This window comes from Oncorhynchus keta, chromosome 36 (genome assembly GCF_023373465.1).
Source record: "Oncorhynchus keta strain PuntledgeMale-10-30-2019 chromosome 36, Oket_V2, whole genome shotgun sequence".
Classification (NCBI taxonomy): Eukaryota; Metazoa; Chordata; class Actinopteri; order Salmoniformes; family Salmonidae; genus Oncorhynchus; species Oncorhynchus keta.
The window spans coordinates 27,283,820-27,307,578 of NC_068456.1; the positions used below are offsets into that span (position 1 = coordinate 27,283,820).

A 23,759-nucleotide genomic window follows, 5' to 3' on the forward strand; every position below is an offset into this window, starting at 1 on the left:
TACCTAGTAACATCAGACTACCTAGACTAACATGTCAGACTACCTAGTAACATGTCGGACTACCTAGTAACATGTCAGACTACTAGTAACATGTCAGTAGTAACATGTCAGACTACCTAGTAACATGTCGAACTAAAGTAACATGTCAGACTACCTAGTAACATGTCGAACTACCTAGTAACATGTCGAACTAAAGTAACATGTCAGACTACCTAGTAACATGTCAGACTACCTAGTAACATGTCGGACTACCTAGTAACATGTCGAACTAAAGTAACATGTCAGACTACCTAGTAACATGTCAGACTACCTAGTAACATGTCGGACTACCTAGTAACATGTCGAACTAAAGTAACATGTCAGACTACCTAGTAACATGTCAGACTACCTAGTAACATGTCAGACTACCTAGTAACATGTCGGACTACCTAGTAACATGTCGGACTACCTAGTAACATGTCAGACTACCTAGTAACATGACTACCTAGTAACATGTCTAAAGTAACATGTCAGACTACCTAGTAACATGTCAGACTACCTAGTAAACGAACTAAAGTAACATGTCAGACTACCGGACTACCTAGTAACATGTCGGACTACCTAGTAACATGTCAGACTACCTAGTAACATGTCATGGACTACCTAGTAACATGTCAGACTACCTAGTAACATGTCAGACTACCTAGTAACATGTCAGACTACCTAGTAACATGTCGGACTACCTAGTAACATGTCGAACTAAAGTAACATGTCAGACTACCTAGTAACAGTCGGACTACCTAGTAACAGACTACCTAGTAACATGTCGAACTAAAGTAACATGTCAGTAACGTCAGACTACCTAGTAACATGTCAGACTACCTAGTAACATGTCGAACAGAACTACCTAGTAACATGTCAGACTACCTAGTAACATGTCAGACTACCTAGTAACATGTCGGACTACCTAGTAACATGTCAGAATACCTAGTAACATGTCAGTAACATGTCGGATACCTAGTAACATGTCAGACTACCTAGTAACATGTCGGACTACCTAGTAACATGTCAGAATACCTAGTAACAGTAACTACCTAGTAACATGTCAGAATACCTAGTAACATGTCAGACTACCTAGTAACATGTCGGACTACCTAGTAACATGTCAGACTACCTAGTAACATGTCGGACTACCTAGTAACATGTCAGACTACCTAGTAACATGTCGGACTACCTAGTAACATGTCAGACTACCTAGTAACATGTCGGACTACCTAGTAACATGTCAGACTACCTAGTAACATGTCAGACTACCTAGTAACATGTCAGACTACCTAGTAACATGTCGGACTACCTAGTAACATGTCAGACTACCTAGTAACATGTCGGACTACCTAGTAACATGTCAGACTACCTAGTAACATGTCAGACTACCTAGTAACATGTCAGACTACCTAGTAACATGTCGGACTAGTAACATGTCGGACTACCTACCTAGTAACATGTAACATGTCAGACTACCAGACTACCTAGTAACATGTCAGACTACCTAGTAACATGTCGGACTACCTAGTAACATGTCGGACTACCTAGTAACATGTCAGACTACCTAGTAACATGTCAGACTACCTAGTAACATGTCGGACTACCTAGTAACATGTCGGACTACCAAGTAACATGTCAGACTACCTAGTAACATGTCGGACTACCTAGTAACATGTCAGACTACCTAGTAACATGTCAGACTACCTAGTAACATGTCGGACTACCTAGTAACATGTCAGACTACCTAGTAACATGTCAGACTACCTAGTAACATGTCAGACTACCTAGTAACATGTCAGACTACCTAGTAACATGTCGGACTACCTAGTAACATGTCAGACTACCTAGTAACATGTCGGACTACCTAGTAACATGTCAGACTACCTAGTAACATGTCGGACTACCTAGTAACATGTCGGACTACCTAGTAACATGTCGGACTACCTAGTAACATGTCGGACTAAATAAAATGAAAAAAAGTGCCAAAAAAGTAAAGTGCATACTACGAACTGTGTACATTGAGTAGCGTATACTTAGTAATGTCTACTCACTGCACTCATGAGAGAGTCCAGCACACTGACAGCGAAGGCGGTTCCACAGGCGAAGGGCTGCGTCAGGTACAGCTCTGTGTCCGGGTCGTCGTCATCATCTTGGTCCAAGAACTGAACGTTGGAGTCGTTCACTGAGAGAAGGGAGACCCAAAACAGAGTCAGAGCGAGACAGAGGCCAAGGGGGGCACAGCACGTCAAACACACACCAACACACCTGAGGACTTGAGAAGTAGAGAATCGCTGGGTGACATAGCTAGGGCAGGGGTTCCCAAACTTTTTTTGTTGGTGTTTTTGAGTCAATATGAGCCAATATTCCTTTTTACTTGACTTACAACCCCAAGTCTTAGGCCCTGACCCAAACAGAATCATTCACTTTATTGGCTCCTTCAAAGACTCAATAGCATATATTCTCAACTGTCTCATGTCTTTAGGTATAGAAAAGGTGATGTCTGAACCAAAGCGTTATGGATGTGGCATTCATTGTAGATGCACAGTACAATCCGTCATCAACAAACCATTTCTGCAGTTTTGAATCACATTCAAGACATGGGTTTTACCTCGGTGTGTGAAGCACACCTCGCTCCACCATATTGTGCATGTTGAGGTGAGAAGATCATGCATGTAATGTAACATGCATTCTGGAGCTTCGTTGATATCTCAGATAAGAACTGAAAGTCAAATGATTATTTAAAACAACAATAAAAATAAAAAAAAATATATATATATATAAAGCTGTGGGGTAAATTCACATAGGCACAGCCTGCTTTTAAAGATCAAAGTTATACAACATTCTGAACTGTTAAGGATGAAACAAGTTCAAATCATAAAGGGCTAGGGTTGAAAAGTCTCTATGTTCTGTCTAGAATACTGCTAACCAGAGGAAAAGATCAAGAAGAAAAAATATAAAAACAAACTTCTTTAAAACCATTTGTAAAGATGCCTTTTCCTAATAGAACAGACTTTAGCCTCAGATGTGAGGATCTGCTTGCTAGTGCCAGTGGACAAGAGCCTGAGATCCAACTGTATTTGAAAAGCGCTTGACAACACAAGCCTTTCTTTGACCCCTTCAACATGAAGGCTTGAGGTCTGGAAGATAGAAAAAAGACCCCCCCCCGCCACAAAAATACACAAAAACAACAACAACAACTAAACAGCTTAAAGGGAACATTTGAGCTGTAGTTGTACGCTTTTTTCCAATCTGATTCCTTCCCAGGCTTCCTCTGTGCTGCGGAGGAACAGACATGTCAGTCAACCAGACAAGCGGGCTGATGATGCAAACAGGCCCAGGCTAAGGAGACTGAACCGGGGGGTAGTGGGGTGTAGAGGGGTGGGTGTAGAGTCTGGTGGTCGGGGGTGGTGGGTGTGATATGAAAACAGCCATAAGGACAGACCGAGCAACTATCCAAGTGCAAGAGCGATGCTTTGAGAAAAGAATGCATGGAAAAAAATAAAAACACCACAGAAAAAAAACTTTCAATAAAAAAAGGCCAAAACGAGACAGTAAATGTTCCACCAGAAACAGAGAAGAAAAAATGTAATTGTGTTCAAAGTGAAGCCATGGGAGCAGTCAGCGAGGGCCTCGGCTGTAGCCTGATAGATCAAGACAAGTGGATGAACAAAGGAGAGACAGTGAGAGGGAGAGAGAATTGCTTTGGCAATGTAAACATATGTTTCCCATGCCAATAAAGCCCCTTAAATTGAAATTGAATTGAGAATGTGAGAGAGTTAGAGAGAAAGAAAGAAAGAGAGTAGGTGAGAGGTGAGAGAGAGTGTGAGCGAGAGAGGTGACAGGCAGACAGGCAGACAGACAGAACTAAAGATCGGACGGCAGCGAGCAGAGGACAAAGGCCTGGCTTACCCAGCTCAGTTATCATTTGTATGTTGATTCCAAGTTTTTTTTCCTGACTGAATGAAACCAAAGGCAGTATTTTGCCAGGTTTAGCTAACGACAGTAAGACAGTGTGGAGCAGAGGGGGGAGAGATAGGGTCATTATTGGAACAGCTTCAAAGAGCAGAGAAAAAGAAACGCAGACCAGTCATCAGGATTAGACAGACTGAAGCTGGTGTAGGTAAAGGAAGCCATGACATGCAACTACAGCACAAGAGAGGGACAGATGTGGCTGAACCACTAAAACATTAAAACACAAAGGGCTTACGGATATACAATATTATATACATAAACTGACTTTGTCCATTTGACTCGACTATGGTAAAGTAAAGTGACAACATTGACACTACAACTACAGTGTATAGTTCTACAGAGACAGATGTTTACTGCTTTATCTCCTCTCTACGTCCAGGGAGGAGGAGGACAACGTTAGTGATGATAATATTATCTACTTAATACCCAGGGCCAGACAAAATCTGCAGGAGAAATTCATCTAAATCAAACATAGAATAAATTATATTAAATCAAGCATACTGTAGCTGGGGAATTTATTGAAATCAAAAACAAACAGCTACACTTGATTTGTTGATTACATAAGTAGTACTCAAGAACATAGAGAGAGAGGCAAAACAATGTTCATACAGCTTCCTGTCCCTGTGTCTCTCCCCGTCTCTGTCTCTCCCCGTCTCTGTCTGGGTCTCTCCCCGTCTCTGTCTGTGTCTCCCCGTCTCTGTCTGTGTCTCCCCGTCTCTGTCTGTGTCTCCCCCCGTCTCCCCGTCTCTGTCTCTGTCTCTGTCTCTCCCCGTCTCTGTCTGTGTCTCTCTGTCTCTGTCTGTGTCTCTCCCCGTCTCTGTCTCTCCCCGTCTCTGTCTCTCCCCGTCTCTGTCTGTGTCTGGTCTCTGTCTGTGTCTCTCCCCGTCTCTGTCTGTGTCTCTCCCCGTCTCTCTGTCTCTGTCTCTGTCTGTGTCTCTCCCCGTCTCCGTCTCTGTCTCTGTCTGTCTCTCCCCGTCTCTGTCTGGGTCTCTGTCTCTGTCTGTGTCTCTCCCCGTCTCTGTCTGGTCTCTGTCTCTCCGTCTCTGTCTGTGTCTCCCCGTCTCTGTCTCTGTCTCTGTCTCTGTGTCTCCCCGTCTCTGTCTCTGTCTCTCCCCGTCTCTGTCTCTGGTCTCTGTCTGTGTCTCCCCGTCTCTGTCTGTGTCTCTCCCCGTCTCTGTCTCTGTCTCTCCCCCTCTGTCTGTGTCTCTGTCTGTGTCTCCCCGTCCTGTCTGTGTCTCTGTCTCTGTGTCTCTCCCCGTCTCTGTCTGTGTCTCTCCCCGTCTCTGGGTCTCTCTCCCCGTCTCTGTCTGTCTCTGTCTCTGGGTCCTCTGTCTCTGTCTGTGTCTCTCTCCCCGTCTCTGTCTCTGTGTCTCTCTCTCCCCGTCTCTGTCTGTGTCTCCCCGTCTCTGTCTGTGTCTCCCCGTCTCTGTCTGTGTCTCTCCCCGTCTCTGTCTGTGTCTCTCCCCGTCTCTGTCTGTGTCTCTCCCGTCTCTGTCTGTGTCTCTCCCCGTCTCTGTCTGTGTCTCTCCCCCTCTGTCTCTGTCTCTGTCTCTGTCTGTGTCTCCCCGTCTCTGTCTGTGTCTCTCCCCCCTGTCTGTGTCTCTCCCCGTCTCTGTCTGTGTCTCTGTCTCTGTCTCTCCCCGTCTCTGTCTGTGTCTCTCCCCGTCTCTGTCTGTGTCTCTCTCTGTCTGTGTCTCTCCCCGTCTCTGTCTGTGTCTCTCCCCGTCTCTGTCTGTGTCTCTCCCCGTCTCTGTCTGTGTCTCTGTCTCTGTCTGTGTCTCTCCCCGTCTCTGTCTGTGTCTCTCCCCGTCTCTGTCTGTGTCTCTCCCCGTCTCTGTCTGTGTCTCTCCCCGTCTCTGTCTGTGTCTCTCCCCGTCTCTGTCTGTGTCTCTCCCCGTCTCTGTCTGTGTCTCTCCCCGTCTCTGTCTGTGTCTCTCCCCGTCTCTGTCTGTGTCTCTCCCCGTCTCTGTCTGTGTCTCTCCCCGTCTCTGTCTGTGTCTCTCCCCGTCTCTGTCTGGGTCTCTCCCCGTCTCTGTCTGTCTGTGTCTCTCTCCCCGTCTCTGTCTGTCCCTGTCTCTGTCTGTGTCTCTCCCTGTCTCTGTCTGTGTCTCTCCCCGTCTCTGTCTGTGTCTCCCCGTCTCTGTCTGTGTCTCCCCTCTCTGTCTGTGTCTCTCCCCGTCTCTGTCTGTGTCTCTCCCCGTCTCTGTCTGTGTCTCTCCCTGTCTCTGTCTGTGTCTCCCTGTCTCTGTCTGTGTCTCTCCCCGTCTCTGTCTGTGTCTCTCCCCGTCTCTGTCTGTGTCTCTCCCTGTCTCTGTCTGTGTCTCTCCCCGTCTCTGTCTGTGTCTCTCCCTGTCTCTGTCTGTGTCTCTCCCCGTCTCTGTCTGTGTCTCCCCGTCTCTGTCTGTGTCTCCCCGTCTCTGTCTGTGTCTCTCCCCGTCTCTGTCTGTGTCTCTCCCCGTCTCTGTCTGTGTCAGAGTGGTGGGTCTCTAGTGCTTTAGTCAGAGGGGATAGAGTGGTGGGTCTCTAGTGCTGTAGTCAGAGGGGATAGAGTGGTGGGTCTCTAGTGCTGTAGTCAGAGGGGATAGAGTGGTGGGTCTCTAGTGCTGTAGTCAGAGGGGATAGAGTGGTGGGTCTCTAGTGCTGTAGTCAGAGGGGATAGAGAGGTGGGTCTCTAGCGCTTTAGTCAGAGGGGATAGAGTGGTGGGTCTCTAGTGCTTTAGTCAGAGGGGATCAGAGGGGATGGTGGTGGGTCTCTAGTGCTTTAGTCAGAGGGGATAGAATGGTGCGTCTCTAGCGCTTTAGTCAGGGGAGGGGAGAGGGGATTGGTGGGTCTCTAGTGCTTTAGTCAGAGGGGATAGAGTGGTGGGTCTCTAGTGCTTTAGTCAGAGGGGATAGAGTGGTGGGTCTCTAGTGCTTTAGTCAGAGGGGATAGAGTGGTGGGTCTCTAGTGCTTTAGTCAGAGGGGATAGAGTGGTGGGTCTCTAGTGCTTTAGTCAGAGGGGATAGAGTGGTGGGTCTCTAGTGCTTTAGTCAGAGGGGATAGAGTGGTGGGTCTCTAGTGCTGTAGTCAGAGGGGATAGAGTGGTGGGTCTCTAGTGCTTTAGTCAGAGGGGATAGAGTGGTGGGTCTCTAGTGCTTTAGTCAGAGGGGATAGAGTGGTGGGTCTCTAGTGCTTTAGTCAGAGGGGATAGAGTGGTGGGTCTCTAGTGCTTTAGTCAGTGGTGGGGGAGTCAGAGGGGATAGAGTGGTGGGTCTCTAGTGCTGTAGTCAGAGGGGATAGAGTGGTGGGTCTCTAGTGCTTTAGTCAGAGGGGATAGAGTGGTGGGTCTCTAGTGCTTTAGTCAGAGGGGATAGAGTGGTGGGTCTCTAGTGCTTTAGTCAGAGGGGATAGAGTGGTGGGTCTCTAGTGCTTTAGTCAGAGTGGTGGGGGATCAGATAGTGGTGGGTCTCTAGTGCTTTAGTCAGAGGGGATAGAGTGGTGGGTCTCTAGTGCTTTAGTCAGAGGGGATAGAGTGGTGGGTCTCTAGTGCTTTAGTCAGAGGGGATAGAGTGGTGGGTCTCTAGTGCTTTAGTCAGAGGGGATAGAGTGGTGGGTCTCTAGTGCTTTAGTCAGAGGGGATAGAGTGGTGGGTCTCTAGTGCTTTAGTCAGAGGGGATAGGGTGGTGGGTCTCTAGTGCTTTAGTCAGAGGGGATAGAGTGGTGGGTCTCTAGTGCTTTAGTCAGAGGGGATAGGGTGGTGGTGCTTCTCAGAGGGGATAGAGTGGTAGTGCTTTAGTCAGAGGGGATAGAGTGGTGGGTCTCTAGTGCTTTAGTCAGAGGGGATAGAGTGGTGGGTCTCTAGTGCTTTAGTCAGAGGGGATAGGGTGGTGGGTCTCTAGTGCTTTAGTCAGAGGGGATAGAGTGGTGGGTCTCTAGTGCTTTAGTCAGAGGGGATAGGGTGGTGGGTCTCTAGTGCTTTAGTCAGAGGGGATAGTGGTTCTAGCGAACCTGGTCTCTAGTCATTTAGAATCCCTCAGAGACGTGAAACTTTCATGAGTCCCCTGGACCACAGAGAATATTAGAGAATATAGCCAGCACCATTGTTATTATTAAATGGACCCATTTTGCTACTGTGGCACTTTTTTTTAGCTTCCTCTCACTCTCATTTGACTCTCTCCATCCCTCTCAATCAGGCAGTTAATGGACTAATGGTACATAGACAAAGTGAGTGTTCTGACTTTGTAATGAGACATCTCAGCTAGAGCTTCCACAAAGAGAGGGACATTTGAAATGACCACAATTGCTCAGCTTTGCATTTAGCTCCACACAAATCTCAGGCCAAAGTCGCTAATCATTAGCATCAATATATCGCTAAAATTAGTCATCACAGCCATAGAAAATGAAGAGTTTCGCCAACTACCCTCCACATTGGCGCCAAACGTTCCACAACAACATTCAAACTTGCATTCTAACCAGAATGCAAAAGAATGTCCACCGAACTGAAGGCAACATGGCGATCCTGAAGATGCTAAATCTCTAAGTCAGTTGGCCAAACTCTGTGTACAATTTCACAAACAGGCAAAACTGGTATAAATAACATCACAACAACCAGAAAGTGGTTGAAATGAGATAATATTGACATCCTATGGAGCTGTTTTGCCCGCTATCATTAGTGAATGGTCAGCTGGTGTGTGTTTCTCACCTAGTTCAGTGATGATGGGGATGTTGGCGCCGGTGGTGACGGAGGCCTGGCGTGCTAAACCATGTACTGGACTGCTGTCTGGAGAGGACCGGTCCATTCCAGGAGGCGTGAAACCTACACAGAGCACAAAAACAAAGACACACCAAACCATTGAAACGTACAGACACAGAGATACACACAAAACCATTGAAATGTATAGATACATAGACACACACAAAACCATTGAAAACGTAGAGATACACACAAGACCATTGAAACGTACCGGCACAGAGATACAAACAAAATCATTGAAATGTATAGATACATAGACACACACAAAACCATTGAAAAAACGTATAGATACATAGACACACACAAAACCATTGAAAAAACTCTCAGACACAGAGATGTGTAATACAACACTGATTGCACATTAATACCACACATTAATACCACCCTGATCACACATTAATACCACACTGATCACACATTAATACCACACTGATCACACATCAATACCACACTAATCACACATTAATACAACACTGATCACACATTAATACCACACTGATCACACATTAATACCACACTGATCACACATTAATACAACACTGATCACACATTAATACCACACTGATCACACATCGATACCACACTAATCTCACATTAATACAACACTGATCTCACATTAATACAACACTGATCACACATTAATACCACACTAACACTGATCACACATTAATACCACACTAATCACACATTAATACAACACTGATCACACATTAATACCACACTGATCACACATTAATACACACACTGATCACACATTAATACAACACTGATCACACATTAATACCACACTGATCACACATTAATACCACACTAATCTCACATTAATACAACACTGATCTCATTAATACACTGATCACACATTAATACAACACTGATCTCACATTAATACCACACTGATCACACATTAATACAACACTGATCTCACATTAATACCACACTGATCACACATTAATACCACACTAATCTCACATTAATACAACACTGATCTCACATTAATACACACTAATCTCACATTAATACAACACTGATCTCACATTAACACCACACAATCTCACATTAATACAACACTGATCACACATTAATACAACACTGATCACACATTAATACAACACTGATCACATTAATACCACACTGATCACACATTAATACAACACTGATCACACATTAATAATACACACACTGATCACACATTAATACAACACTGATCACACATTAATACAACACTGATCACACATTAATAATCACACATTAATACAACACTGATCACACTGATCTCACATTAATACAACACTGATCACACATTAATACCACACTGATCTCACATTAATACCACACTGATCACATTAATACAACACATTAATACCACACTGATCACACATTAATACAACACTGATCACACATTAATACCACACTGATCACACATTAATACAACACTGATCACACATTAATACCACACTGATCACATTAATACATGATCACACATTAATACAACACTGATCACACATTAATACAACACTGATCTCACATTAATACCACACTAATCTCACATTAATACAACACTGATCTCACATTAATACTAATCTCACACTGATCACACATTAATACAACACTGATCACACATTAATACAACACTGATCACACATTAATACCAACACTGATCACACATTAATACCACACTGATCACACATTAATACCACACTGATCACACATTAATACAACACTGATCACACATTAATACAACACTGATCACACATTAATACCACTGATCACACTACAACACTGATCACACATTAATACATACACACTGATCACACATTAATACCACACTGATCACACATTAATACCACACTGACACATTAATCACTGATCACACATTAATACAACACTGATCACACATTAATACACACTGATCACACATTAATACAACACTGATCACACATTAATACAACACTGATCACACATTAATACCACACTGATCACACATTAATACCACACTGATCACACATTAATACAACACTGATCACACATAATACAACACTGATCACACATTAATAACACTGATCACACATTAATACAACACTGATCACACATTAATACAACACTGATCACACATTAATACCACACTGATCACACATTAATACAACACTGATCACACATTAATACAACACTGATCACACATTAATACAACACTGATCACACATTAATACAACACTGATCACACATTAATACCACACTGATCACACATTAATACAACACTGATCACACATTAATACAACACTGATCACACATTAATACAACACTGATCACACATTAATACAACACTGATCACACATTAATACCACACTGATCACACATTAATACAACACTGATCACACATTAATACAACACTGATCACACATTAATACCACACTGATCACACATTAATACCACACTGATCACACATTAATACCACACTGATCACACATTAATACCACACTGATCACACATTAATACCACACTGATCACACATTAATACCACACTGATCACACATTAATACCACACTGATCACACATTAATACCACACTGATCACACATTAATACCACACTGATCACACATTAATACCACACTGATCACACATTAATACCACACTGATCACACATTAATACCACACTGATCACACATTAATACAACACTGATCACACATCACATTAATACCACACTGATCACACATTAATACCACACTGATACCACACTGACACATTAATACATTAATACACTGATCACACATTAATACCACACTGATCACACATTAATACTGATCACACATTAATACAACACTGATCACACATTAATACCACACTGATCACACATTAATACCACACTGATCACACATTAATACAACACTGATCACACATTAATACCACACTGATCACACATTAATACAACACTGATCACACATTAACCACACTGATCACACATTAACACAACACACATTAATGACACTAATCTCACATTAATACAACACTGATCTCACATTAATACAACACTGATTCACATTACACTAATCTCACATTAATACAACACTGATCACACATTAATACAACACTGATCACACATTAATACAACACTGATCACACATTAATACAACACTGATCTCATATTAATACCACACATTAATACCACACTGATCACACATTAATACCACACTGATCACACATTAATACCACACTGATCACACATTAATACCACACTGATCACACATTAATACCACACTGATCACACATTAATACAACACTGATCACACATTAATACCACACTGATCACACATTAATACCACACTGATCACACATTAATACAACACTGATCACACATTAATACAACACTGATCACACATTAATACCACACTGATCACACATTAATACCACACTGATCACACATTTAATACCACACATTAATCTGATCACATTAATACAACACTGATCACACATTAATACAACACTGATCACACATTAATACCACACTGATCACACATTAATACCACACTGATCACACATTAATACCACACTGATCACACATTAATACACACTGATCACACATTAATACCACACTGATCACACATTAATACCACACTGATCACACATTAATACAACACTGATCACACATTAATACCACACTGATCACACATTGATACCACACTAATCTCACATTAATACAACACTGATCTCACATTAATACCACACTGATCACACATTAATACCACACTGATCACACATTAATACAACACTGATCACACATTAATACAACACTGATCTCACATTAATACAACACTGATCTCACATTAATACCACACTGATCACACATTAATACCACACTGATCACACATTAATACCACACTGATCACACATTAATACCACACTGATCACACATTAATACCACACTGATCACACATTAATACAACACTGATCACACATTAATACAACACTGATCTCACATTAATACAACACTGATCACACATTAATACAACACTGATCACACATTAATACAACACTGATCACACATTAATACAACACTGATCACACATTAATACAACACTGATCACACATTAATACCACACTGATCTCACATTAATACAACACTGATCACACATTAATACAACACTGATCACACATTAATACAACACTGATCACACATTAATACAACACTGATCTCACATTAATACCACACTGATCACACATGAATACAACACTGATCTCACATTAACACCACACTGATCACACATTAATACCACACTGATCACACATTAATACAACACTGATCACACATTAATCTGATCACATTAATACAACACTGATCTCACATTAATACCACACTAATCTCACATTAATACTGATCACACATTAATACAACACTGATCTCACATTAATACAACACTGATCACACATTAATACAACACTGATCACACATTAATACCACACTGATCACACATTAATCACTGATCTCACATTAATACCACACTGATCACATTAACATGAATACAACACTGATCACACATTAATACAACACTGATCACTGACACATTAATACCACACTGATCACACATTAATACCACACTGATCACACATTAATACCACACTGATCACACATTAATACAACACTGATCACACATTAATACCACACTGATCACACATTAATACAACACTGATCACACATCAATATCACCCTGATCACACATTAATACAACACTGATCACACATTAATACAACACTGATCACACATTAATACCACACTGATCTCACATTAATACCACACTGATCACACATTAATACCACACTGATATCACAATAATATCATTTCACAAATAATTTACCACAGGTTTGGTGATTGAAAAGGTCATACATAATTTTGAGAAGAGAAAAACTCAACTATAATCGAGAACAACAATAAAACATTAAAATGAGAACACTAAGTTGATCGGACTATGTAATGCACAGTTAGTGTCTGTTATATGCCACTATTAGTTGGTTACACTACACTATTCAGCAAAAGCTGCTGGGCTAACTGAGAATGAAAAGATGTGAAGAGGGGAGGGAGGGGGTGATGGTAAAATGATGCAGGCGCTTCCTAAAAATGTCAATATAGATATTGTGCTTTTAGGGGTCATCTGAGAGACATATTTAGCATTCACATCCTTCCATCAACTTGCCTGCCTTCCATAAATGTTATATGTGCTTCATGTTGTTTCCATAAAATTGGCGAAGTGGATCCTGAAAACCTTTTATCAGGAAAATAGAGGTGCGATTCCCGACCATGAAATACAAAAGGGGCGAGTGACAAGGGCATGAATTCCCATGACTTCACATTTCTGCATTTCCTTAAAGTGACAAGTAAACACCTTAAATCAGTAATGCTAGATGCATAATGCATTACCTGTATTGTGACATCCATCATTTAGTGCCGACTAAAGCAAAACCCACCTTATAGTTTTACAGTACAGCAGTGACAAAACATAATGCATGATGGGAATATATTCAGGTCACAAAGTTTCAGGGGGGTCATTTTCTGGCAGGGATCTTTTCATCCTCCTCACCATAGAGGACACACCAGTTCTGCATTCATCACAAACTTGAGGCTGAACTGAAAAATCCACACCCTTGTTACGCCAGTTACTGACACTGGGAAGAGGCAAGGTTTGACAATTTGTAGCAGTCAGACTGGAAGCTCACTCAGAGTACGCTTCATATATATAAAATAGGACATTTATATTTCTAGAGAGTGACAACTGGGTTTTTGGATATTGCCTGTAAAAAACATTATTTTTCCACTATCAGTGTAAACAAGCAGACCAGTATCTAATTGTGAAAGTACTCTGACTATAGATACAGGGAAGTTTTTCAAACGTGTAAAAATCAGTTGGGCTGCAAGCGACAAAGTTAAATGAAGAAAAGGGGAGAGTTGTACACAGATCATTGATTATCAGTCAGATAGTATATACTGTATGAGTGGATTCATTATAATGGTTTGAATGCATTTGGTAAAAAATCTTCTAGAACTTACAAACAAGAGGGGAATAGATTTTCTCACAAAATAAAATGTTTTACGGCTCTCTGTCACAGAGAAGCAAATGCAAGGGTGTGTGAATGTGTGTGTGTGTGTATATTTGTGTATGTGTGTGTGTATATTTGTGTATGTGTGTGTGTGCGCATCTGATATGGAACCCCACCTCCACCCCTCTCAGGCCCCAGGCACAATTTAGCTCTGCGGTCTACAGACTACATCCTACCGTAGACCTCGGCCATGTGAACGTCTCCCCAGAAATACATCTCCTTACTTATTAATGTGCACCTTGTTTACATTTCACACCCCACATCTGAATAGATTTTCTGAGAGGAAGGAATCCACAGAGCAAAACACTATTAAATAGTACCCCTGTGTGTGTTTCAAGTTTTATTAGTTGTATTACTTCATACTCGTCGCCAAACCCACTGGCTCCAGGTCATCTATAAGTCTCTGCTAGGTAAAGCTCTGCCTTATCTCAGCTCACTGGTCACCATAGCAGCACCCACCCGTAGCAGGCGCTCCAGCAGGAATATTTCACTGGTCATCCCCAATGCCAACTCCTCCTTTGGCCACCATTCATTCCAGTTCTCTGCTGCCAATGACTGGAACGAATTGCAAAAATCACTGAAGCTAGAGACTTATATCTCCCTCACTAACTTTAAGTATCAGCTGTCAGAACAGCTTACCGATCATTGCACCTGTACATAGCCCATCTGTAAATAGCCCACCCAACTATCTCATCCCCATGTAATTTTTTTCTCCTTTGCACCCCAGTATCTCTACTTGCACATTCATCTTCTGCGCATCTATGACTCTAGGGTTTAATTGCTAAATTCTAATAATTTCAACACTATGGACCATTTATTGCCTTTACCTCCCTAATCTTACCTCATCGACACACACTGTATATAGACCTTTCTATTGTGTTATTGACTGTACGTTTGTTTATTCCATGTGTAATTCTGTGTTGGTTGTCTCGCACTGCTTTGCTCTATCTTGGCCAGGTCACAGTTGGAAAACTGGCCTACCTGGTTAAATAAAGGTGAAATAAAATACAAATGTAAAAAGTATGCGTGTGTGTGTGTGCGTGCGTGCGTGTGTGTGCGTGCAGGCGTGCGTGTGTAGGTGGGATCTTGAATCTAAATATTTATCAGTGGAATGGGTACAGATGATGTAAGACGCAATCATTGATAACAATAGGCTTCAACCAGTATGACAGAGGATATAATGTCTGTGAATACATGGGGAAAGGGGACCTCAGATTCAGTCTATTCATTGTGGAGCTGAGCCAGCACATCACTCACTCAGACCAGGAGAAATAACTGCATTGACCTTCTCCTAAACCATGGTGCTTGGCATGTTTTCTTAGATGTCGGTTGGTCTATCATAAGATTCAGTCCCTCCAGGTTTTTATGGTCACATTTTTTTTTACAAAATCACTTTCACCTAAAATGGCCCAGTCAAGCCAAGCGTCAACAAACCTTTTCCCCCGTCAGCGCATTTGCGTGACAAACTGGACAACATCATTGCAAATGGCCATACAAAATGTCAGAGCAAAATCAGGCATTTCTGCCTACAAATATGCACGGGGGATCCTGGAGGGACTGATTAGTAGATGAATGCAGGAGATCCAGGATGGAATGTCATGAACAACAGCTGAAGAAGGCTGTCTGGTGATTGGCTGGTTAAAAATGACAAGACTGGATGGGACATGAGGCTTATCTGTTTTTCTGAATGCATCAGCTATCTGTTCCAATCAGTCTGCCAGAAACCAGAGGGGTTAGTATAAACAGGCACCACATCAGGGACAGACACAATCGCAACAGGGGTGGGGAGTCACATCCTTAAAATATATTATTTGGGAGGTTGAACACCACTTTCCATGTTTATTTACCATGATGAAAAAAATCACTGATTTAAGTGGTAGAACACTACATCCTCTCCCCCCCGCAGCCAGAACAGTACAGAACAGTCTATCATCTTGTAGGCCAGTCAGTCCTTACCTTGGGAGTTAGCCTGCAAGAGCCCGATGCTGTCGTCAAACTGCATAGACTTTATGTTGAGCGATGCCAGAATGCATTCCTTATCCTGCAGCGAGGCGTCGTCGATATTGTTCTGATTGGCCGACAGTATCACGCACATGTCGCAGAGGTTGATGTTGACAGCCCTTAAATCTGCACGGCTTAATGGCGTACCCTTCAGGCGCGGTGAAGAAAAGAGACGGACAGAGAGAGAGAGAGGAGAGAGGGAGAAGAGGGGAGAGGAAACAAATGACAGACTAAGTGAGGGGAGCTTTGGGAGATTAGATAACAAGTATTGCAGTTTTGCAGCGGTGACATTCAGCTGATCTAACTGGGCACTGGGGAATCAGAGATGTGGACTAATCTAAAGGGTAGTAGACGCTGAAGGCTAACAGGCCTGGTTTCTTAGGGCTCTCTGCTACTTAGTCAAGCCAGCGTTAACGAGCTCTAAAGCAGGCAGCCATGCCAGAGTTTCACATTTCAGATGACCAGGGAGGGCAGCTGCAGTGCATTGTAACTTCATATGAATAGGCAGACTTTGTCACTGGTGTGAATGGATGGAAGATTGAATTCAGGACCCAGTTGTGGAATTGACAGGAACAGCCACAACACCACCAACAACAACCACAACTAATCACAAAGAAATCCACTATATCACTAACTAAAGCTATACTTCTATTACTGCTAGGCCATCACTGTAAATAACAAGTTCTTAACTGACTTGCCTAGTTGTGGAGAGCCAAATCTAGGACAAAAAGGCTTCTCAACAAGCCATAAGACTCCTGAACAGGTAACCAAATGGTTACCCGGACTATTTGCATTAAGAACATAGAAGTCAACAGGGTCAAAATTACAACAATGTGTCTTTTTCCGGATCAGAGGTATTGTACAGCCGGGTTTGGTATTAAATTCTGGAGCGTTGTTACACTGGTCTACTCACAGACAGTACGGATGGTATGATATGATTTTGCATTGTAAGTGCATGATGTTGTCGGTTGTATAACTTTGACGCGTAACAGTAGGTACAGTGGTACTCACAGGTAGTATGGAGACCTTGGGGAAGTTGTGTAGGGTTTCCCACTCTCTCCTCAGGTACTCCAGCGAGCCCACAAACACTATGGGCTTCAGCTCGTGATAATGGAAGTTGCTGGCTCTCAAAGGCATCACCAAGTTTCGCAGCCCCACTAGAGCGGACGTGACATCTCCAAATATACAGACCACTACATGGCCGCTCAACACCGTCATGGATGCCTCACTCCGGGTCTGAGCAGGGAGAGAGAGAGGGACGAGTGTGGTGAGAAACATGGAGACAGAAATAGAGAGAACGAATAATGGGGCGAGAGAAAGAGAGAAAGAGAAAGAAAGAAAGAGGGAACAAACACACAGCACTGTCAGAAAACAGAGAGAGACAGAGTGCTGATGAGAAACCCTGCAGTCCCACCCTTTGAGGTGTTAGGCTCAAGGTGAACCCGGCACAGGTCAATGCAGTTGAAACTCTAAATGGTTAAGGAGTAAGGTGTATAAAATTGCTTTCAAAGCCATGCTTGTGGTGGTTCTATACTATGACCCAGTACATAGAAAACAGTCGACTCACCTTGGAACAACAGAGGCATTGAGAGAAATGTGGGTATACATTATTAGTATGTGGTTGTTACTGCTATGTGAGGGAAACCGTTTCTTTAGAGCCTACCAAACCTCAACAATAATTTATTCTCGGACCAATCAGTGCAAATACTAAATGGCCAACTCCATAATAATATTCCTCAGCCAACACAGCTAAAAACAGTGTGCACATGTACATGATTTAGAAAAGTCTAGTATCTTTGTATTTATTATGGATCCCCATTAGCTGCTACCATGGCAACAGCTACTCTTCCTGGGTTCCAGCAACATTTAGGCAGTTATATACAATTTAAAATATTACATGACATTACATTTCATAACACTTTTCACAGCACATTAAGTGTGTTCCCTCAGGCCACTACTCTACTACCACATATCTACAATACAAAATCCATGTGTGTGTGTATCATCAAACTGAAAATCCCCTTCGGAGTCACACGTACTGTAGAACAACACCTACCATATCTGTTGATGGATAGGTACTGTAGAACAACACCTACCATATATGTTGATGGATAGGTACTGTAGAACAACACCTACCATATCTGTTGATGGATAGGTACGGTAGAACAACACCTACCATATATGTTGATGGATAGGTACTGTAGAACAACACCTACCATATATGTTGATGGATAGGTACTGTAGAACAACACCTACCATATATGTTGATGGATAGGTACTGTAGAACAACACCTACTACATCTGTTGATGGATAGGTACTGTAGAACAACACCTACCATATCTGTTGATGGATAGGTACTGTAGAACAACACCTACCATATATGTTGATGGAGAGGTACTGTAGAACAACACCTACCATATATGTTGATGGATAGGTACTGTAGAACAACACCTACCATATATGTTGATGGATAGGTACTGTAGCACAACACCTACCATATGTGTTGATGGATAGGTACTGTAGAACAACACCTACCATATATGTTGATGGATAGGTACTGTAGAACAACACCTACTACATCTGTTGATGGATAGGTACTGTAGAACAACACCTACTACATCTGTTGATGGATAGGTACTGTAGAACAACACCTACCATATATGTTGATGGATAGGTACTGTAGAACAACACCTACTACATCTGTTGATGGATAGGTACTGTAGAACAACACCTACTACATCTGTTGATGGATAGGTACTGTAGAACAACACCTACCATATATGTTGATGGATAGGTACTGTAGAACAACACCTACTACATCTGTTGATGGATAGGTACTGTAGAACAACACCTACTACATCTGTTGATGGATAGGTACTGTTGAACAACACCTACTACATCTGTTGATGGATAGGTACTGTAGAACAACACCTACCACATATGTTGATGGATAGGTACTGTAGAACAACACCTACCACATATGTTGATGGATAGGTAGTGTAGAACAACACCTACCATATATGTTGATGGATAGGTACTGTAGAACAACACCTACCATATATGTTGATGGATAGGTACTGTAGAACAACACCTACTATATATCTTGATGGATAGGTACTGTAGAACAACACCTACCATATATGTTGATGGATAGGTACTGTAGAACAACACCTACTACATCTGTTGATGGATAGGTACTGTAGAACAACACCTACCATATATGTTGATGGATAGGTACTGTAGAACAACACCTACCATATATGTTGATGGATAGGTACTGTAGAACAACACCTACCATATATGTTGATGGATAGGTACTGTAGAACAACACCTACCATATCTGTTGATGGATAGGTACTGTAGAACAACACCTACCATATATGTTGATGGAGAGGTACTGTAGAACAACACCTACCATATCTGTTGATGGATAGGTACTGTAGAACAACACCTACCATATATGTTGATGGAGAGGTACTGTAGAACAACACCTACCATATATGTTGATGGATAGGTACTGTAGAACAACACCTACCATATATGTTGATGGATAGGTCCTGTAGCACAACACCTACCATATATGTTGATGGATAGGTACTGTAGAACAACACCTACCATATATGTTGATGGATAGGTACTGTAGAACAACACCTACTACATCTGTTGATGGATAGGTACTGTAGAACAACACCTACTACATCTGTTGATGGATAGGTACTGTAGAACAACACCTACTACATCTGTTGATGGATAGGTACTGTAGAACAACACCTACCACATATGTTGATGGATAGGTACTGTAGAACAACACCTACCACATATGTTGATGGATAGGTAGTGTAGAACAACACCTACCATATATGTTGATGGATAGGTACTGTAGAACAACACCTACCATATATGTTGATGGATAGGTACTGTAGAACAACACCTACTATATATGTTGATGGATAGGTACTGTAGAACAACACCTACCATATATGTTGATGGATAGGTACTGTAGAACAACACCTACCATATATGTTGATGGATAGGTACTGTAGAACAACACCTACCATATATGTTGATGGATAGGTACTGTAGAACAACACCTACCATATATGTTGATGGATAGGTACTGTAGAACAACACCTACCATATATGTTGATGGATAGGTACTGTAGAACAACACCTACTATATATGTTGATGGATAGGTACTGTAGAACAACACCTACCATATATGTTGATGGATAGGTACTGTAGAACAACACCTACCATATATGTTGATGGATAGGTACTGTAGAACAACACCTACCATATATGTTGATGGATAGGTACTGTAGAACAACACCTACCATATATGTTGATGGATAGGTACTGTAGAACAACACCTACTACATCTGTTGATGGATAGGTACTGTAGAACAACACCTACCATATCTGTTGATGGATAGGTACTGTAGAACAACACCTACCATATATGTTGATGGAGAGGTACTGTAGAACAACACCTACCATATATGTTGATGGATAGGTACTGTAGAACAACACCTACCATATATGTTGATGGATAGGTACTGTAGCACAACACCTACCATATATGTTGATGGATAGGTACTGTAGAACAACACCTACCATATATGTTGATGGATAGGTACTGTAGAACAACACCTACTACATCTGTTGATGGATAGGTACTGTAGAACAACACCTACTACATCTGTTGATGGATAGGTACTGTAGAACAACACCTACTACATCTGTAGATGGATAGGTACTGTAGAACAACACCTACCACATATGTTGATGGATAGGTACTGTAGAACAACACCTACCACATATGTTGATGGATAGGTAGTGTAGAACAACACCTACCATATATGTTGATGGATAGGTACTGTAGAACAACACCTACCATATATGTTGATGGATAGGTACTGTAGAACAACACCTACTATATATGTTGATGGATAGGTACTGTAGAACAACACCTACCATATATGTTGATGGATAGGTACTGTAGAACAACACCTACCATATATGTTGATGGATAGGTACTGTAGAACAACACCTACCATATATGTTGATGGATAGGTACTGTAGAACAACACCTACCATATATGTTGATGGATAGGTACTGTAGAACAACACCTACCATATATGTTGATGGATAGGTACTGTAGAACAACACCTACTATATATGTTGATGGATAGGTACTGTAGAACAACACCTACCATATATGTTGATGGATAGGTACTGTAGAACAACACCTACCATATATGTTGATGGATAGGTACTGTAGAACAACACCTACCATATCTGTTGATGGATAGGTACTGTAGAACAACACCTACCACATCTGTTGATGGATAGGTACTGTAGAACAACACCTACCATATCTGTTGATGGATAGGTACTGTAGAACAACACCTACCACATCTGTTGATGGATAGGTACTGCAGAACAACACCTACCACATCTGTTGATGGATAGGTACTGTAGAACAACACCTACCACATCTGTTGATGGATAGGTACTGCAGAACAACACCTACCATATCTGTTGATGGATAGGTACTGTAGAACAACACCTACTACATCTGTTGATGGATAGGTACTGTAGAACAACACCTACCATATATGTTGATGGATAGGTACTGTAGAACAACACCTACCATATCTGTTGATGGATAGGTACGGTAGAACAACACCTACCATATATGTTGATGGATAGGTACTGTAGAACAACACCTACCACATATGTTGATGGATAGGTACTGTAGAACAACACCTACCACATCTGTTAATGGATAGGTACTGCAGAACAACACCTACCACATCTGTTGATGGATAGGTACTGTAGAACAACACCTACCATATATGTTGATGGATAGGTACTGTAGAACAACACCTACTATATATGTTGATGGATAGGTACTGTAGAACAACACCTACCATATATGTTGATGGATAGGTACTGTAGAACAACACCTACCATATATGTTGATGGATAGGTACTGTAGAACAACACCTACCATATCTGTTGATGGATAGGTACTGTAGAACAACACCTACCATATATGTTGATGGATAGGTACTGTAGAACAACACCTACCATATATGTTGATGGATAGGTACTGTAGAACAACACCTACCATATATGTTGATGGATAGGTACTGTAGAACAACACCTACTACATCTGTTGATGGATAGGTACTGTAGAACAACACCTACCATATCTGTTGATGGATAGGTACTGTAGAACAACACCTACCATATATGTTGATGGAGAGGTACTGTAGAACAACACCTACCATATATGTTGATGGATAGGTACTGTAGAACAACACCTACCATATATGTTGATGGATAGGTACTGTAGCACAACACCTACCATATATGTTGATGGATAGGTACTGTAGAACAACACCTACCATATATGTTGATGGATAGGTACTGTAGAACAACACCTACTACATCTGTTGATGGATAGGTACTGTAGAACAACACCTACTACATCTGTTGATGGATAGGTACTGTAGAACAACACCTACTACATCTGTTGATGGATAGGTACTGTAGAACAACACCTACCACATATGTTGATGGATAGGTACTGTAGAACAACACCTACCACATATGTTGATGGATAGGTACTGTAGAACAACACCTACCATATATGTTGATGGATAGGTACTGTAGAACAACACCTACTATATATGTTGATGGATAGGTACTGTAGAACAACACCTACTATATATGTTGATGGATAGGTACTGTAGAACAACACCTACCATATATGTTGATGGATAGGTACTGTAGAACAACACCTACCATATATGTTGATGTATAGGTACTGTAGAATAACACCTACCATATATGTTGATGGATAGGTACTGTAGAACAACACCTACCATATATGATGATGGATAGGTACTGTAGAACAACACCTACTATATATG

At 41.7% G+C, this 23,759-nt stretch overlaps 1 protein-coding gene across 8 annotated transcripts in view; it reads right to left on the bottom strand.

The window, feature by feature from the left end:
* Positions 1–23,759, bottom strand: part of LOC118369425 (calcium-activated potassium channel subunit alpha-1) — a 388,748-nt gene that overhangs the window by 18,082 nt on the left and 346,907 nt on the right. For 4 of the 8 annotated variants that reach the window (XM_052498738.1, XM_052498737.1, XM_052498742.1 and 1 more), the window contains exons 21-25: positions 17,827–18,051; positions 16,771–16,963; positions 8,679–8,792; positions 3,934–4,017; positions 2,076–2,206 (exon numbers count right to left, since the gene is read on the bottom strand). In XM_052498738.1, the coding sequence (XP_052354698.1) occupies positions 2,076–2,206; positions 3,934–4,017; positions 8,679–8,792; positions 16,771–16,963; positions 17,827–18,051 (747 nt within the window). The remainder of the gene's footprint in view (positions 1–2,075; positions 2,207–3,933; positions 4,018–8,678; positions 8,793–16,770; positions 16,964–17,826; positions 18,052–23,759) is intronic. The other 4 variants (XM_052498744.1, XM_052498740.1, XM_052498739.1 and 1 more) reach the window with 1 other exon arrangement.